The 17,279-nt window shown below is 43.3% G+C and overlaps 1 protein-coding gene across 1 annotated transcript in view; it reads left to right on the top strand.

The window, feature by feature from the left end:
- Positions 1 to 16,574: 16,574 nt before the first annotated feature.
- Positions 16,575 to 17,279, top strand: part of KIF26B (kinesin family member 26B) — a 307,964-nt gene continuing 307,259 nt past the window's right edge. The window contains exon 1 of the mRNA XM_085300590.1: positions 16,575 to 17,182. Within this exon, the coding sequence (XP_085156716.1) occupies positions 17,120 to 17,182 (63 nt within the window). The 5' untranslated portion in view covers positions 16,575 to 17,119. The remainder of the gene's footprint in view (positions 17,183 to 17,279) is intronic.

Below are 17,279 nucleotides of genomic sequence, written 5' to 3'. Positions count from 1 at the left end.
AAAAAAAGGAAAGAAAGAAAGAAAGAAAGAAAAGAAAAAAAGAAATCAAAGAAACAAACCCTGAAAACCATCTACAAATACAACTGAATCAGCAGGTAATTTACATCACTGCTGCAAGTTGTAGAATAGACAAGACTCCACTTGTTTAAAACCCCAACTAGCTTCAGCTGTATTAGGAGATACCTGGTATATAGTGGAGACTTCTTCCTCAGTCTTACTGGTACTGTAGAGGTGTTCTTCCAGCTGTTGAGCTCACATTGGAGAGTCCAGTTACTCATATGTCAGGTAATTTTTTGCTTCTTACCTTTTTCTCATCAGCTTTAGAGTTGCTTCTCAAAACATCTTTCTGTCTACTATTGATGGTCCCATATATATTCACATCTGAAAGCTGGAAGATTTCCCATTGTAGTACATGCCAGCATGGTATTTTCAGCTCTTTCAAACTCTTCATAGGTCATGGGTAGAAGTAAAAGTTGCATGACTTCCTTCACCAAAATGCTAAAGGGCCAGCATCAGACCTGAGGCAGGAGGAAGGGAAATGGACTGGTGACCTATGCTCCCTCCACTCACATTTTTCACAGAGATAAGAGCCTGCAAAATGTTCCCCAAGTACCTGTTGTGTTAAACCTCCTTGAACTTAACCAGTCCAGGTCGTCTTGTTGCCTTGCAGTTCCCTGTAAATTTTAGCCCAAGATAGGCAAGTTCAGTAACAGTGTACAGGCTGGGGCCTGACTGCCTGTGGGCAGCTCTGTGCAGTAGGACCTGGGGTCTTTTTTGGGCAGTGTGCCCAAAAATGTGAGTATAAGCCTGCAGTGTACTATGGCAGCGAAGGAGGACAATGGCATCCTGGGATGAACAAACAGGAGCAGCATAGCCAGCAGAGGGAAAGAAGTGATTACCTCCCTCCACGCATCACTCATTACACCACATCTGGTGTAACCAGAAGTCCAGTTTTTGGCCTCCCAGTACAAGAAAGACATAGGTGATTTAAAAGCAGCTCAGTGGAGGGCTGCTAATGTGGTTGGGGCTGGAGCACTTGCCTGTGAGGAGGGGCTGGGGGAGTTAGGCTTGATCAGCCTGGAGATGAGAGGGCTTAGGGGACACCTAACAGCAGCCCCTGGTACCTATGAGCAGATTATTAAGAAGATGGAGCCAGGCTCTTCACAGTGCTGCATGGGTTGTCATTTATCACTGGATCTAGACTTGCTGTTGCTGAAATCAACACTGGCAAAACTCTTGTCATCCATAATAGGAAGGATGTAGGCCTTTGGTTTCAGGATGGAAGGCAGTGGTGAATGCTCAGCCAAGCCAAGATTGGGACTGGAATGGGACACTATGATGTTCTTTTAATTCTGTAATATGCTGTGTAAAAGGTGGGGGGCATAGTCTCCAGGCACGTGGCTGGCAGTCAGATTTCATTCTAGGTTTTGAGAGGTATTGGGCAAGTCATATAATCTCTCTGCAGCTGAACTTTCCATCTATAAAGTCAGAGTAATTATAAGAATAGGAGACAGGGAATATCTGTCTTATCTACCTGGACTGCCAACTTTCTGAATCACTGCCTCTGATGTTTGCGCGGTGTCTGGTGCTATGATGTTCTGACCAAAATCGGTGCCTATGGACCTCCCTGTCATATAATTAATAAATGTTCTCAGCCTTCAAGTCCCTTGTTTGAGGCTGTATATTCAGGTCACAACTTTTAAACAGGTCAGTCTAGAGCAAATACATTTGTTTTATTGAACACAACTCTGTTTCATAGTGTCTCATGCTGTGATAGGCTTGAATGTCAAAGTAACTGTTGAAACATTTAGTCTTATTGTTGGAGGGATTTTTTTTATTATTATTTATATTTTTTAGGGGATGTCAGAGGAATGTTACTAGGCAAGGGGACTCCTGGTTAAAAAGCTAAATAAAGATGTAGCTTGAAACAAAGCAGATTCTCCTGTTTAACCCATTTTGAATCCCTGAGGCTACTATTTGGCTTAATATGGTTCTGAAAGCCAAGAAAATGTTATTCATTATGCTCAGGAGATTGATCACAGCATTTATATCCTGAGGCCCAAATCCTGAAGTTCTTATTCAGAAAGAACTCCCATTGACTTCAAAGGAAGCTCTGTCTGCAGAAGAGCTTCAGAAATAGTGATGTAGTGGCTCACAAGGCACTGTGAAAACCTTTTAGTCTCTTTAAGAAGTCTCATTTATGGAATATCTAACAGAGATGTACAACCAGCATGCAAGTTGTCATTGAAATGACCAGAAATGTAAAACCATGGGAGCAGGTAGTTAATCTTGTTCATATTAACACAAGCAAGCAAGATTCAACAAGAGTCTGCAGACAGAACTTTTCCGTAGTGTTCGAACAGAGCCTGAGGAGTAAATCCAGGGATGCTGTTGCATAGAGGCTTACAACTACCTCTTCCTGCCATTATCCTAGAAACACTGCAGCCTTGAAACACGTCGTTTCTGTGATTTCACATATTAAACCAATTCCTTTTATTCTGGACTCTAATTATTCCTTTTAGAAGCCCTTTTAGAAAGGACTTTCCTGTTTTAAATACCCATTAAAAGTGATAGCATAAAAGGGAACAGTTTGGAATAGGATACTTTCAGGTAGAGGAAGGCATTTGACTATTTCCTGCTAACATAGTCTCTTTCCTGCCAAGGTGGCAGCATCCTCCAGTGCAGAAGGGTTTCTAGGCTTTGTCATTGGGTATGTGATACCTTTCCCTAGAGACCAGCCTTATCATTAAAATAATTTAAGTGGAGTTTTTATGGAGGTTTGGTTTGGAAGCTGATATGCAAGAATTTGAAGACATTCTGTATTTGTAAGTTGTCCAAGTTTTATGCATTACAATAGTCAAGGCTTAGCATGATGGAATAGTAAGCTTGTGGTACACTCAAAATGGAAACTACTAGGAAAGACTGAAACAGCCAAAAAGCCCTCAAGAGCTTAACTTTAAGGACACCTTTGAAATTGCCATTTGCATGGTTAAGTTTCATTCAACATTGCTGAGGCAAAACAAACAAAAAAACCCCACAGTAGTCAATTTTCTTATGGTGTTGGGTTGTTGCCTTGAGAAATAATGTCATTCTGCAGTGCTTCTCCAAAACACATAGGTCATTCAAATTCAACTCAGACTTGATGCGGAAGTGAAAGCTTGTCTCTAGTTCTTTGAGCTTCATGAAAGTTGCAGAGAGAAATATTTAGCTTAACTATCGAACTACAGTTTACTACTATTGGGATCAGCAGGGGAGAACTTGCTTAAGGGGTGATATGACTAGTAGTGGGAAGCAGACCACTCTATATAGAGTGCCCTTGACTAAACCTCTTTTAAAAGAAAGAAAAAGGAGGGGGGAGGAAGAGCTCCATTGTTCCACCAGTGTTCGACTTTGAGGACATGTTGCAAGACTTGCCTATTTGCATGAGGTATCTTTCACTGAGTCTACAGGATCCTGCTTGAATCCCAAATTTAGTTGCTTGAAGGCAGTTTTTCATTGGCAGTATCTTTTGACATCTCCTCCTCTGGAGGTGCAATGCTGTGTTGGTGTCTTTCACCTTTTCTATCACAGTAGCTCTAGGAGGCTCAAATCAGGAACAGTTTCATCATGGTGTGGGCTCTAAAAATAGTTTCTGATCTAAGAATAGATGCAACATAGGGTGGGGAGGACAATAAAACAAGTTACACTCTATTTTTATAGTTATACTATTTTATTTAATTACAGTATTTTTCAATTCATATAAACAAGTTATGATTTTCCTCTGTTGCTCCTTTGCCAAGACAGGTTTCTTTTTGATGTCACACCAAAGTACATACCCTGAAAGCATCTGTAAAAGTGTACTGGAAACAGAACTATAAGTATCTGTTGAATTCATAGCATGTAACCATTAGTTTTACACTAATGCAAAGGCAGTGTTCATCCTCTTTATTTCCTGTTGGCAACGTGTGACTGGATTTCATGAATATGTTCTCACAGAAATAGTGTGGCTCCAGGGGGTAGAATTTAGTGGCCATGAAGAAAGAAGGCATGTGGAAATCTGCCCTTTGGATTTTCTCTTATAAATGATTGAAATATTTTTTTTATCTTCTGAACCAAGAAGGGATGCAACGTCTTTTGGCAAAGTAGCATATTATAAAGTGTGCTTTCTTCAAAAATGCACCATTTCTCCAGTGGGGAATTAGTTAAAGAAGAGGATCTTTCCCAGAACTTGCTCTTTAAAATAAATAGATGAACTGTAGGGAGAGTAGCTGGCACTGCAGAATTTGTTTGCCTTTTTTTTTTATTATTATTTTTTTTTTGGTAAGAAATAAATCCCTTTATATGGACTTCTCTAATTGCCTGGGACACATTCTGTCTGGCAGAGATGATTTAGCAATACCCACAGAGAGAATGAGCTCTAGCAAGGGCATGATGATAACTCTTTTGGATGAGACAGCAGAATTTTAACAAGCACTTTCCACAGGCCCAATAAGCTTTCTCTGCAGCAGCACTGTTTCAGAAGCTGGCCATTTAAGGGGTGTGGGTGAGGGTCCATTTAAATGTTTGAGAATGAGCCCTACTTACAGGTGTTACTCTCTAACTGTAGAAGAACATGGCCATTTTGTATGCCATGCTAGCAAGCCTTTGATTGCTTCTGTTAGCAACGGTTTCTGGCTATGTTAGCTGGAAACCTAAAGCTATAAAACGCAGAGAATGACATTCTTCTATTATCTCAGGATAACACAGAAGTTGAGGAACATTGCTTAGTCCCTTCCTATTCTCACTGGGGAAACAAAGGCTTGACAGTGATACAGTCACAAGAGGAAATAATGGACGATAAACTCTAGACATTCAGGACGAACAAAAATTAGAAAAGAACAATCTGTAGGTAAATGTGTTCAGTCTCCACATCTCTAACGTGTAATTCACACCCAGGAGAGCTAACATCAATCATGTTCTGAACATGCTTACAAAAAGTGAGCTCAGGAAAACCATTTAAATTCAGTGAACAAATTCTTCATACACAAATCAAGATGTGAGGTAAAGTCCAGTCAAGTGAGATTTGCCAAATAAGGTCCATACTAAATGAGAAGAACCAACACCTGTATTCAAAGACTGAGGAATGCAGAGAAACAGTGGCTGCTTGGGCTAATTTGACAACTTCAAGAGACCCGTATCATGGAAATATCAGTAAAAGGAATAAATATTTAAGCAAATTCAGAACAAAGAAGCAATGATAACTGGAGAACTCTTGAAAAAATACACGGAACTCCCTCTCCAGAACAAAACACATGTTCTCACTGACATTTATGAGCAGCTACTTGGGACAAAGATTTTGCTCTGTTTTATGCATATGCCCATTTCTTAATTTGTGAAGGTTCTGGTTTTAGAAGCTTACAGTAAATGTCAAATCTACTCTCAATTTTCATTTAAATAAAATTTGCCTCCCTCACTTCTGGTAATGGCTTAAAAAATAATATTAAATAAGTAGTGTTGGAAGACTGCAGCATGCTTTTCTAACAATATTTGCCTTCCAACAAAGGATAGTATGAACATCAAATTTTGGTTATTGCTGTTCCATTATGATTCATGTTTCTGTAATCAGTGGGGTCTGTGAGGTACACCATCAGAAACGACAGGTTGAGTAGTGGTGGAAAAAGGCAGCATGTCTGCACACACACACAGAGTTTGCCTAACCTTTTAAACTGCTGGCTCAGAATCAGATCTGTGAATCAGCTAATGACTGTACTGCAAGAAGCAAGAGAAAAAACAATGCATTCATCACTGCTAAAATTTAACTTCGTAATTTAACCTTCAGCAATGAAAATTCATAATAAGGATAATAAAAAGGGCAACAATGGGACATTCTTCCTCTTTCTTTATTGGAGCACTTTATGTTTGTCCAGCGCTCAAGTGCAGTGAGCTGAAACTGCAACTCTCCTTTGGTTATGCTATGAACTGGATATTAAACCATAAGGGAAAAGGCTTGCACCCTGAGCTTCTGCTTTGCCTACAAAACCTTTGAGCTCCACAATAGCTGTTTAAAAACAACAGATAAGACTCTGTTTGCAGGTCATTTTTAAAAAGCAGATGGATTAAATAAATTCATTTGGAAATGGCCAACTTCAGTTCTTGCTGATCACTGAGTGTTCCTCGGAACAGTGGCCTTTGCTAACCATTGCTGTACCGCATCTGAGGAGAAAGTCATGTCACTCTCCCCTGACAGCCGCCACTGCAGCTGCTCCAGCAGACCCTGTTGACAAAAGCTTTCATACTGCCACTGCTATTTTACAGAAGATATTTCATATTTCCATCTCAAACAAACGGCTTTGTGGCAAACACATTCTTCTCATTCAGAATTGTAAAAGTAAGTTAAACTCTACATTCATTACTACCTTCATGTTACCAATCACGTCACTAATGTGCAGTCACACTCTGTAAGATGCCAGCTTCACTGCAATTAAGTGAGCAGCTCACAGCACTGATACTGTGGTTTTCATCGTCTTTAAGCTGCCAGGATGGGTCTCAGAATTTCCCTCTCCCTGCTTTTTTAAGAGGTATTTGCAATTCCTTTGACCATACTCAGCAAGCTCTAGGTCTCTTGTGTTCACATCATAGGCTCTATGTTCATACAAATCTGAAGTCATTTGGTTATGCCCCTCAAAATGGGAAGTATGTTCTGTATGACCTGTACATGGAAATACTTTCTGGCACATTAATACTTGTGCTGTTGGATGCAGAGGTAGACTATTGCTGAAGGGAGTTGTGTACCACGGAAAGCAGGAAGAGTACCTACACAGTTTCAGTTGTACTCGTGTATCTAGCCAACTCAATGTGAACACGTGCAAATTAAGAGAATTGCAAGGTGTTTAGCCTAATCTAATATGTGGTTGTAAAGTCTGTGCTGTGCTAGAGCACTTTACTGGGGATAAATACTGCTCTGGAGGCAAACAGGTAAATGTGGTTAACCTGACCAATTTCATGGTATTGTGGAGATAAATCTCTCTTTCTCACCGCTCTAACAGCTTGGACTCTGTGCTAATGGTTCTTTGAGTCATCTTTGCCTATTCTCATTCCAGGGATGTGCCAGCCATATGCAAGTAGGAAAAGCTGAGCCAACAGTGCTAAACTGTTCTTTCATCTTCTCCCAATCCATCCTCACATACTGGTGCATTCAAGGAGTATTATTATTTCCAACACTGAAAGAGCAAGAGACAAACTGTGTTTTCTTCAGCTGTGCTTCAGTGGGTCAAAGATTTGTCTTGATGATTGCAATGCTTTGGCTGCCATCTTCCTCCTCCTGGAGAGAAGGCCTCATTCTGCAGGAGTTCTGGTGGTGACAACAGCATATTTTGGATGCCTGCTAATTACAGAAGTCTGCAGATCTGCCACGCACGGCTACATTCACAGATTAGAAATGGTTTCCATTTTTTGTAGAACAGTCTTTCCATTACTTATTAATTATGCCTCCACATTCCACCTTCCTGCAGGGTCTGTGCTTGCCAAACTAATGCAGGGGTCAAAGGAAGTTACTTCCTTGTAAGTGAAGTTCCTTAAAACAGGCTCTTTGTACTTATCTACCTTACTGACATCTTCAAGATTCTTCTTTCAAAAAGAAGTTGGTCCTGAGAAGGAAGATCGGCAGCCTATGCCCTTTATAGTGACAGCTATGGGGTCATAGTGCACCAGCAAACATGTCTCATTAAGAAGCCACATCCTGGCTCCATCCCGTTGGCAGGTACCACAAATAAGAAAATGTAGACCCCATTTACAAGCAAGGAATTTTTTATCTGCTTAAAAGGGGCATGAAGAAGAATTTTAGGATTAGACTCCTGTTGCATGAATAAAATATGCTTTGGGTTGTGATGTGTGTGTTATCCTCATTTAGGAAGAAAAGAGCTTTAAGGCTTTTATCTTTTAAGCATTTGCTCTTATCAGTATTCCAGGTGGCTAGACCGCAGAGAGCCATCTTGAATATACCAAATGTTTTTAGTTAGCAAACTAACTTAATTTAAGTGATCCATTAAAAAAACACCTTCTTGACCCTTTTGCACAAAGGAATGTGAATAGACCATTATTCAAGACCAGTTTACAGAATCATTACTGTTAATGCTTCTACTTAACAGACATGTAAAATAACTACTGTACGTATCTGTAATGATTTCCTGCTTCACTTCTTAAAGTTTTAATATCTCCTTAGTAAATACAAAATCTGAATATCACTCTAATGCCTAATTAACCCAAGTTTCATTTCATTAGTATGCTATAAACAAAAGAGCAATAGGTGTCTAGGCAAGTACGTCCCCTTTATAGTAAACAGTTCATCTTAGGAGGAGACTTGCATGTTTCTGTTTCAACACAGAAAATGGTTAACACACAAAGACACATACATACACCCTTTGCCAGGCTCCTGAATGTCATCGTGACATTCCCTTGGAGAGGACTACAAGCGTGCTGTAGCCTTTGTTTTCTTGCAATTATTTGTACATGATTGGCATGGCTCCTTGTAATTCTGAAGTTGCTGTATGGCCCTATTCTATGGCTCTGTTCTATGGCCCTAGCTGCCCGTTCTTTCCCAGACTGACTCAAACTACATGTAGATATTTTTTCTTCCTGGTTTGTCAGAAACTTGTGCAACAAAGCTTCTTCACTCCCATGAGCTAACACCACTGATGAGTCAGCATTTGAGCAGTTTCCTTTTCTAAAGCACTTCCTTGAGAGGTTACAACTTTCCTTTTGAAGTAAAAGAAAATTTGTTCCAGTCAAGCATGTGGAAGAATGTGAACAACTGGACAAACCTGATGTGCACAGAAAAAAAGGTAAGTAAGTCATCTATATTTGTCAGCCTAGGATGTGTGATCTCCGTGCCATTCTGAGAATCAGCTTCCTCAAAGATCAACTCTTGCAGCTGGGAATGGGATGGCTGACAGAACTGGGTGTATCCCATACAGCTTTGCTAAGTGCACAGCTTCACAGCTGTGTGACATTTAATAGTACAGTTTCAACTTTAGAAATTTTGGCAATATTCCTTCCAGTCCCTCTGGAGCTTTCTCTGTATTCCTTAGTGATAAAAGTGTTTTCTCCATGATAAATACATCAGCTTGAAGCTAAAATAAGATGAAGCATCTCTTAATGAAACAACTTTATGTACATTCCTCTCCAGACAGTGATCCTTACATCAACTCTCACCATCACCCCCAGGCAGACTGCTGCTCTTCCTAGAAAAAAAGAGACAGAATCACTACGCTCCTTTTCTGGTCTAAGTTGCAGTAATACGCCACAGAAGCACTCCACTCTTCTCTGTTTCTCTCCGGTACTGGTTTGTTTATTTATTTGTAGGTAAACAATCTTAAAAGAACACTCCTCCCAGGCTTGCAGTATCTCCTCCACCTAGTAGATACAATTGTCACACACACTAAATGCAGAGTAAATGTTGCAGCAGACAGCAGCCTCCCTCTGCCAACAAGAGCACAGATCAATACAAAATCACCTCAGCCTTTGGGATCCAAAAGGGATCCTGTCCTCAGGCTGCCTCCCCAGCTCTGCTCTGTTCCTATTAGTCAATAAGGAAACTCCCACTGTCCATGGCAGCGCAGGATGGCCCTCCAAACATGTTCACGGGCACCGAGATCTTACAGCTCCATGGCACAGATGCCAGCTCTTTCGGGCCAAAAGTCTGTTTCAGCTTGCAGACTCACTAAAGAGATAACTGTGTGAGTTTACTGGCACTCAATAAACATTAAAATCATTCAAAAGTGCCCCCTCAGGTAGCAGTGCTCATCTAGGAATATTGCTGAGTATCCTTAGAAGGGAACGATCTCAGACAGCACTGCAACAACGCAGAGCAATTTTTCATCTACCTGCCACATTTTCACATTGAATATGTGACTGCTGGCCAAAACTTCTTGGTTGCAGAACAGCAGCGTGACTAAAGAAACTCCTACACCATCTGCCATTTTCTAGGCTCTCACCCTGCCTGCACTCGGAGATTTGGACGTATTTAAACTACTGTAAATTCAAGTCATTATCTCACTGCGAACCAGACACAGTGCAATAACGGCAGTGGTGATGCTTACACTGTTTAAAATATCCAATTATGTTAATGGCATGGGTGAAAATTTCTTTAATATAGACAAGGCCAAACAACCTTATCCAGGTTGTTATTATAAGTAGGGAGATTGTAAGTATTCTGAAACCCTCTCCATGCATAAGGAATCATCCTAATGGGTCTGAAGTGAAGGAAACCTCTGGGAAAGAGGCAGTGAGCAGCAGCAGGGGCAGACTAAGAGACTCTTCCTCCATCAGCACAGTTGTCTGCAGAGTATTCATCTTTCTACAGTGCAGCTACGACTACTATGTTAAACTGGCTTTGTCAGACTGATGTAGCGCTGTGTCTGAACATTGCTACCAGCTGGAAGCTGGCTCACTCCAATTGAACTTGCACCTGCTCATACAGGGGCATAAGCTAAACAGGTGCAGGCTAAGCCATTATAATCCACCTTTAAATCCAAACAAACAACCACTCACAAGGCTATAGTGATTTCATTAAAACAATTCTAATTTCCACTTACATTAAGTTGAAACTGCGTTTCTGTAGGTACCTGTCAAGGTATGGGATGGTTTCCCTCTGTCACAGTGTTTGAGAGGATAGTTATGATTCAGAAAAGAGCCACATAACTACAACCTTGGTGGGAACATGCTGCCAAGCGCAGTGTGACGCTGCTGCTGCTCCTCTGCTTCCAGAAACAGGGCACAGCCCAAGGGAACAGCCTGAAGCTTTCCTAAAGCTGCAGACATGCCAGCCCTGAAATCCTGTACAGATTCCCTACCCAGGCCAGCCAGGGCATGGAGACAGCTATGGGTGCTCAGAGGCATTTCCTCCATGCTGACTTCTGTGCTTGGTGGCCAGACTGCTCATTTGTTTAAATCTGAAAGAGGTTTCCATGCAGATCAGCTGTGCCCACCCAGGGCACAGGTCTCAGGGCGTCCCTCCAAGGAACAGGCATGGCTAATGCATCCCCCACTCTGGGCACCCTGCAGCTGTGCTCTCGAGTTTGAACATTACTTTACTGGCAGACACAAAAATTACAGTCTACTGCGATTATGTCTACTCAGAAATCCTTCTGGACTCGTGGGTTAGTCATGTAGCCAGAGCAAGAGAGCATGAATAAGCCCAAGGAAGAGCCATGGTAGTGGATGGGGAAGGTAAAGAGAGCAGCTCTATGCCTTCTTTGGCAATACGGAGCTTTGCCCACGGGAGATGCTGGCTCCAGCCATGGCTCTGCCTCCCAGCTGTCAGCAGACTGATGATGAGAGGGATACAGGGACCAACCTGTGCCTTTCAGAGTGATGAGAAACCAGAGGCAGGTAACAAAGAGGTATGAGAGAAATGGCAGCAGATAAGCCAGTCATCAGCCTGCTGCAGTTGCTTTATAAAGAATATAATCAGCACGGAGTGAATGTATATCAGAGAGAAATGAAACATTAACACTTTTGGAAATCTGCTTGCTGCAAGGTTCACTCAACTGTAACCTTGCTGATAAAAGAAATGTGTGAATCAGATGTTGAAAAAGAGTTTCACATGAAACAGATGCTCACAGATCTGGACTGCCTACAGTTGCAAAAACCTTAGGAACATACCGGGGTAAGATCTTTGACTCAGCTTATCATGAATGTAATTCTCTGTTAGATATCTGAGCACTGACTTAATTTATTTCACCACAGATGAGTGGGAGGCAGAAAAGAAATGGCTATTGCCTTTTACACAGTGTAACATCAAGCCTATGACACGCTACTGACTGTGATGCCAGCTCTGCTGTTAGGTCTGTACCGCTATAAAGTACTGCTGCTGCAAGAAAGGATGCAGCATAAAAATGCAATGATGTAAATGCTATACTGTTTGTTTGTAGGGCTGCTTGTCCTCTTCGCTCTGTTTTCTCTTCCTACCCCCTTTCACATAGCATGCACTGCTTGCCGTGCCCCTGGCTCCCAGTGCAAGGCACATGCATGCTCATGTTGCTCTTGCTTCCCTCCAACAGCCACTTGGCCCGTTTTCTAACTTTGACACATGTTGGCCTGTATTCCCCTTGTTAACACTATTATTTGTTAATACCACTAACCTAAATCTAAAACCTCCAGCCAGTATCACTGTGTTCACAACTGAACCACCAGTATTGTGCCAAAGCCATGTCCCAGCAACACAGGCTGCCTTGGCCTCCCTCATGGATGTCCTGATTGAGAAGGCCAGCAGATGCCTTCTCTGGAGGCTTCCATCAGGCCCCGTACATTGTGGTAGCAGTATCTTGGCTGGGACTCCACCAAGCCTGCCACAACACACAGTCGATGCTGTGCTGCTTGCCAGATTGGGATTCACAGGTCTTCACCATATTTATTTTTCTGACTTCTTTCTAGTTCTGTAGGTACAATGAATGCATATTGTGTCTGAGCAACAGAAAATGGAATTCTGTCAAATTTCAGTATTTGAATTTATGAACTTAACAGAAATTGGCTGTGGACTTGTCATTGCAATGCATCCCACTGCATAAAAGGACTGTAAACTTCTCCATGCAACTCTATCCTGTGAGTATATGTTTATGCATGACACCAAATCCTTTATAACTTACGAAACATGTATCAATATTGTATTAACAAGTAGGCATTGATTTTTACAGAGAACATAAAGATTTATGAAAGTAGACAGTGGCAGAAACTATGAAAGCAATTTCCAAAAAATCTATGCAGTATTTTATATATGAGATAAAGAAAAATTTTCCATCCAAAATAGAGTCTTTTGCGAAAAGTAGATTGCTCTTGCTATGAGGAAAAGGCAAAATTTGAGAAGGGCATCTGGATTGCAATAGAATGAGACTCTTTGGCCAAATTTGAACACAAATGGCTTCCTCTTATATTACGGAGAGATTCGAGCAAGCTCTCAGTAAAGCAATGAAAGAACAGGCTAAACATCTGTGCAATGACCCTGACCCAAACAGGCTAAGCTAAGCATACAGGGAGATGTAGTCCTTTCAGGTTGACAGCAAAACTCTCTGATGTTGTTTATAGTAGGAAAAAGTGCATTTGAAGTACGGTGATGCAGATCTGTTGGCAACAGCAAGAAGCACAAGCTGTAATTAGGACTGTTTAGAGAGTTCTCTATCTGTATTAGAATACCCAGAACCAGTGACTGCAACAATACAAGAGGATGCACAGATTTTCCAAGGTCAGTCTTTCTTATGCTCAGTCACAAGGTATATCTTGGAATTGATTTAGAAATTATGCTACAGCAAATGCCTCAGAAGCCAGCTCATACTCCCTCATAGGAAAAGCCCAGGCTTAACTCTCCTTTATCTTATACCTCGTTATTGTCAAGAGCAAGTCGAAAAACACACCCCTGACCTATATCCCAGGTACCACAAGAGGAGCACTACCTACAGCATCAGAAGTACAAATGCAGTCTATATGGCTGATATCCTTATTTCATGAATTCCTTGTCCTGTAGAGCACTCAGGCTGTGGATCTGTGTGTTTCTGCTGATGTCCTGTACAAAGGGATAAAAGATTTAATGGGCTCTTAGCAGGGCTTTTTGCTGATATGATCCTAAACTTTTGCGAGGACAACAGAACAAGAACCGGAAAGGTTTCAGAGAAGAAATATATCAAACTGGAAAAGTGCTAGTGGTTTTGTTTGTAGCCCTCAATAATTAGCTGATTCTGTCTTTACAATTAATTCTTTGTCACTATTATTACAAATTTTCTTCAATTTCCTCTTTGTCCCTCAATGGATTCCAACTCATTAATATGCAGCTTTAAGCAAGTATTGGAGCTGTCATGCATTTCAAGTCTCCCCAAGGAAGCTTTTTAAAATTGTAAGTAAGACCTGATACTGAGACTTATTAGCACCAAACTTGGAAACAAAGCTTCTGTGCAGGCAGTGATGACTCCTCAAGTTACAGCTGCTGTCACCTTTTTTATCCTGAGATTTATTATAAATGTGAATACCTCAAAGGATCTCTTTGATGCAACCAGCATTTCTAGCTCTCAAAAACTGCTATTTATTGATAGAACTGGGCTTGTGCCAGCGTCTCAGATTTGAATGATGAAGGTGAACTTCTAGGTCAGATTTAATTGCACCCACACTGAGACACATTCAGAAGAAATCCACTCAAAGCAGTAGAGTGACAGCAGAGCAGAGCAAACACACATGTGACGAAGAAACTGGAAGTTTACATACTAGCTAAAAGACAGATCATAACACTCCACAGAGGAGGAATATCTAGGTCCAGATCAGAGGCCACCCTCAATGCTTTGAGACAGGATGGTGTTTGAACCTCTGTCTGATACTTACGCCTAGATCCAAGGCTTTGGCTCCTGCTCGCTTACTTATGAATGTCTGAACAACCCCATTTTTTGTCTCTGTATCTGGAATTACGGACACTCCTAACTGAAGAATAAATCTAAAAATATCTACAGAACAAAAAAGTCCTCCTTCATAATCCTACTAGTGTACGCTCTGCAGCCACCATGACTTCTGGGTATTTTATTCTAATAAATCACATCACAATAAACTTACACTTGGGATCACAGAGCGTACGCTACCTTGCTGCAGCTCTTAAGAAAATGAGCTACTGAAACTCTTCAGCTCAAAGGATAATTTCAGCACTTCCCAAGATCCTATTTTCCTGACTGGAAGTGGTCTCGCTCTTCATCTGGTCATGACCCCAGTTCTCCATCCCATCGGTCACCGGTCGAGGCCCGAGGCGGTTGCAGACAACCCCTCGGAGCTCCTGCTGTGCTGATGGTTAAGTTTTCCCTGCTGCCCCTCACCAGGGGGGCAAGCAATTGCCCGGGCTCAGCCCCCACCCCGAGAGGTGCCCCCTTCCCCCCCCGCTTCACCCCCAAGGAAAACCAGGGCTCCCGCCGCCCCGTGCAGCCGGCGAGGCGCCGCGGCAGCCCGCAGGGGGCGCCCGCCGCCCGCGAACGCCGCGCCGCGCCGCGCCGGGCGCTGCCCGGGCTGTGGCCTCCCGCGGCCGCGGCGCGGCCCCGCTGCCCTCGAGATAAAGCGGCCGCGGAGGTGCGGGCGGATCCCTGCCCGGCGGGGCAGCAGCCGGCGGCACGGCGCTCGTCGGCTGCCCCCTTGCCCGCGGTACGGGCGTCGTCCCCCAAGGTGGACGGGCCACTGCGCCGGACGGCCACCGACGGAGCCCTTGTGGTTAGGCAGGCAGAGCTAGCGGCGTGTTCATTGAAGGGCTGATGAAAAACACCACAAATCTGCCAGTTCGCCACCAGGACTGCTAATCCCGGAAAATTAAAAGTTGCAGACCATGGAGAAAATGGCACGTGGCGGCCAACAGTCAGTGTCTGCGGGCCCACAGTGTATACCCACTCGGTACTGCATTTTTCTGCATTACCTTGTCATCCTGATCACGTCTGTCTACAGAACAAAATGCGGGATCTTTGCGCGTGGATTTATGTGAAACCCATTCACATACGATAGGAGCTAGCACACATCTCCTTTGTTTGCCTGTTTGTCTGCTTTTCCATGGCCCATATGTAAACGCATAAGGCACTACTGGTGCAATCTGGCACCTCGGGCTGCACCACTTCTGCAGCTTGGACTAAAGCTTTCTTATCCAGAGCAGGAATGGCTGCTCCACTGTAAGTGCAATAATCCAGTGAAGTTAAAACATCACAGAGCATCTTATGCACCTTTAATACTGACAGAATAGTTATGAAAACTGAAAGGTACTGGGAGCTTCCTAACTCAGTGATCTAGTGGAATGGTTTTAGTTCCCCACAGCCCCTGCAGCCCAGCAGGCGTTACAGATGCTGGAAGGGTGTGTTTACTTGAAGTAACAATAGGAGGTAGAAAGATGGATTTAAGTCCCCTGTGCATTCTGCCCTCTCACTTGCATCACCCTGCATTTTGACCATATCAGAGGTCTGGCATTTAGCTCTTCATTGCATCCATTTCTGAAGAAATAAATCAGCAACTTGTTTCGAGGAGGAAGATTTATTAGAGATGACTGCGCTATCTAAAGTATTTGAAATAAATAAAGATCAGTAAACCAAATACATATAAGCTGCAAAAAGAAATCATAATTAAAAGGGAAAGCTTAATGAGGAAGAAAGTGTGTAGAATTTTATTGTCAAAGAGATTTTATTGTGCCCTCGACTGCAAGTTAAATTAATATATCTAAAATTACAACATGGAAAAGAGATGCTAGTGACTGTCATAGATAAGCTTGCTTTTCTTTTACAGTTATTTAGGGAGGATTTGGAACATTTTGAGAAATCGTGTTCATTAAAGCCCTGAATACAGGCAACTAACCAATAACTGCAGTGGAAGCAACAAGGTTTCCTCTGCCTCCCTGCCCCCCTTCTCCGCCCTTTTCAAGAAAAGGGGCAAAATCGCAAATGTCAGTCAAGAAATACTGCAAAATAAAATGGATCCTGGTGGGCAGCCGGCGCAGAGCTGCAGCGCGGCTCCGGTGGGGCGTGCGGCGCCTTGGGGGGCGCCCGTGCAGGCGCGCTGCAGCTCCGCGGCTGGCCGGGGAGCGCGGCGGAGCCGCGGAGCCCGAGCCTCCCTTCCCTTCCCTCTCAAAACTGTCAGGCACAAACGGGCAGGAGGATATTGGCTGCGAGGGACTCAGAGGCTCCTCCCAGAGACTGGCTCCCGATATTTTTGGAGGATTTCTTTTAACTCAGTTACAAACCTTGGTGAAGGAAACAAGTTACCACAGTAGCAGGGGGAGCAGGCTCGGCTTCGAGGAGAGCGCCGCTCACGCTGCTTCTCCCTCACCTTTCCCAAGCTACCCTGGATGCTTCGTTTCACTCGAGGAGGGAACCCGTACTGCCTGCTGGGGGAAATGCTGATACTCTGGATGCGGCTGTTCCTGTGAAAACACGGACCGTAAGTGAACGGGAGAGAAGACAATGAGGAAGAACAGACTGGAAGAACACCCAAATGTTAAACATTTTCCTGAGAACTGATGGTGTTTGGGGGCTGAGCGTTGCCTGAGGAGGAGGCTGCATCCAGAGCAGAGGCTGCTGCCTGTCCAGCCACCGGGGGATTTCTGTGGCACCGAAAATTCCCTTTGGATGTAAACTGGGAAACCTGTGGGAAATTCTCCTCTTGTCAAGCCACCATGAATTCAGTGGCTGGAAATAAAGAGCGGATTGCAGTCACAACGCGGAGCAGAAAATACGGGGTAAGTTGTCCGCGGCGGAGAGGCATCGCCGGCTGCGCCTGCCGCGGTGCGGAGGGCTCCGCGCCACTCCCCTCCCCGCGCGCTGCCCGCTAACGGC

Source organism: Rhea americana, unplaced genomic scaffold (assembly GCF_003343005.1).
Source record: "Rhea americana isolate MKP2758 unplaced genomic scaffold, rheAme1 scaffold_166, whole genome shotgun sequence".
NCBI classification, from domain to species: domain Eukaryota; kingdom Metazoa; phylum Chordata; class Aves; order Rheiformes; family Rheidae; genus Rhea; species Rhea americana.
The sequence above is the reverse complement of the archived record's forward strand: the minus strand, read 5'-3'. Positions and strand labels throughout refer to the sequence as shown.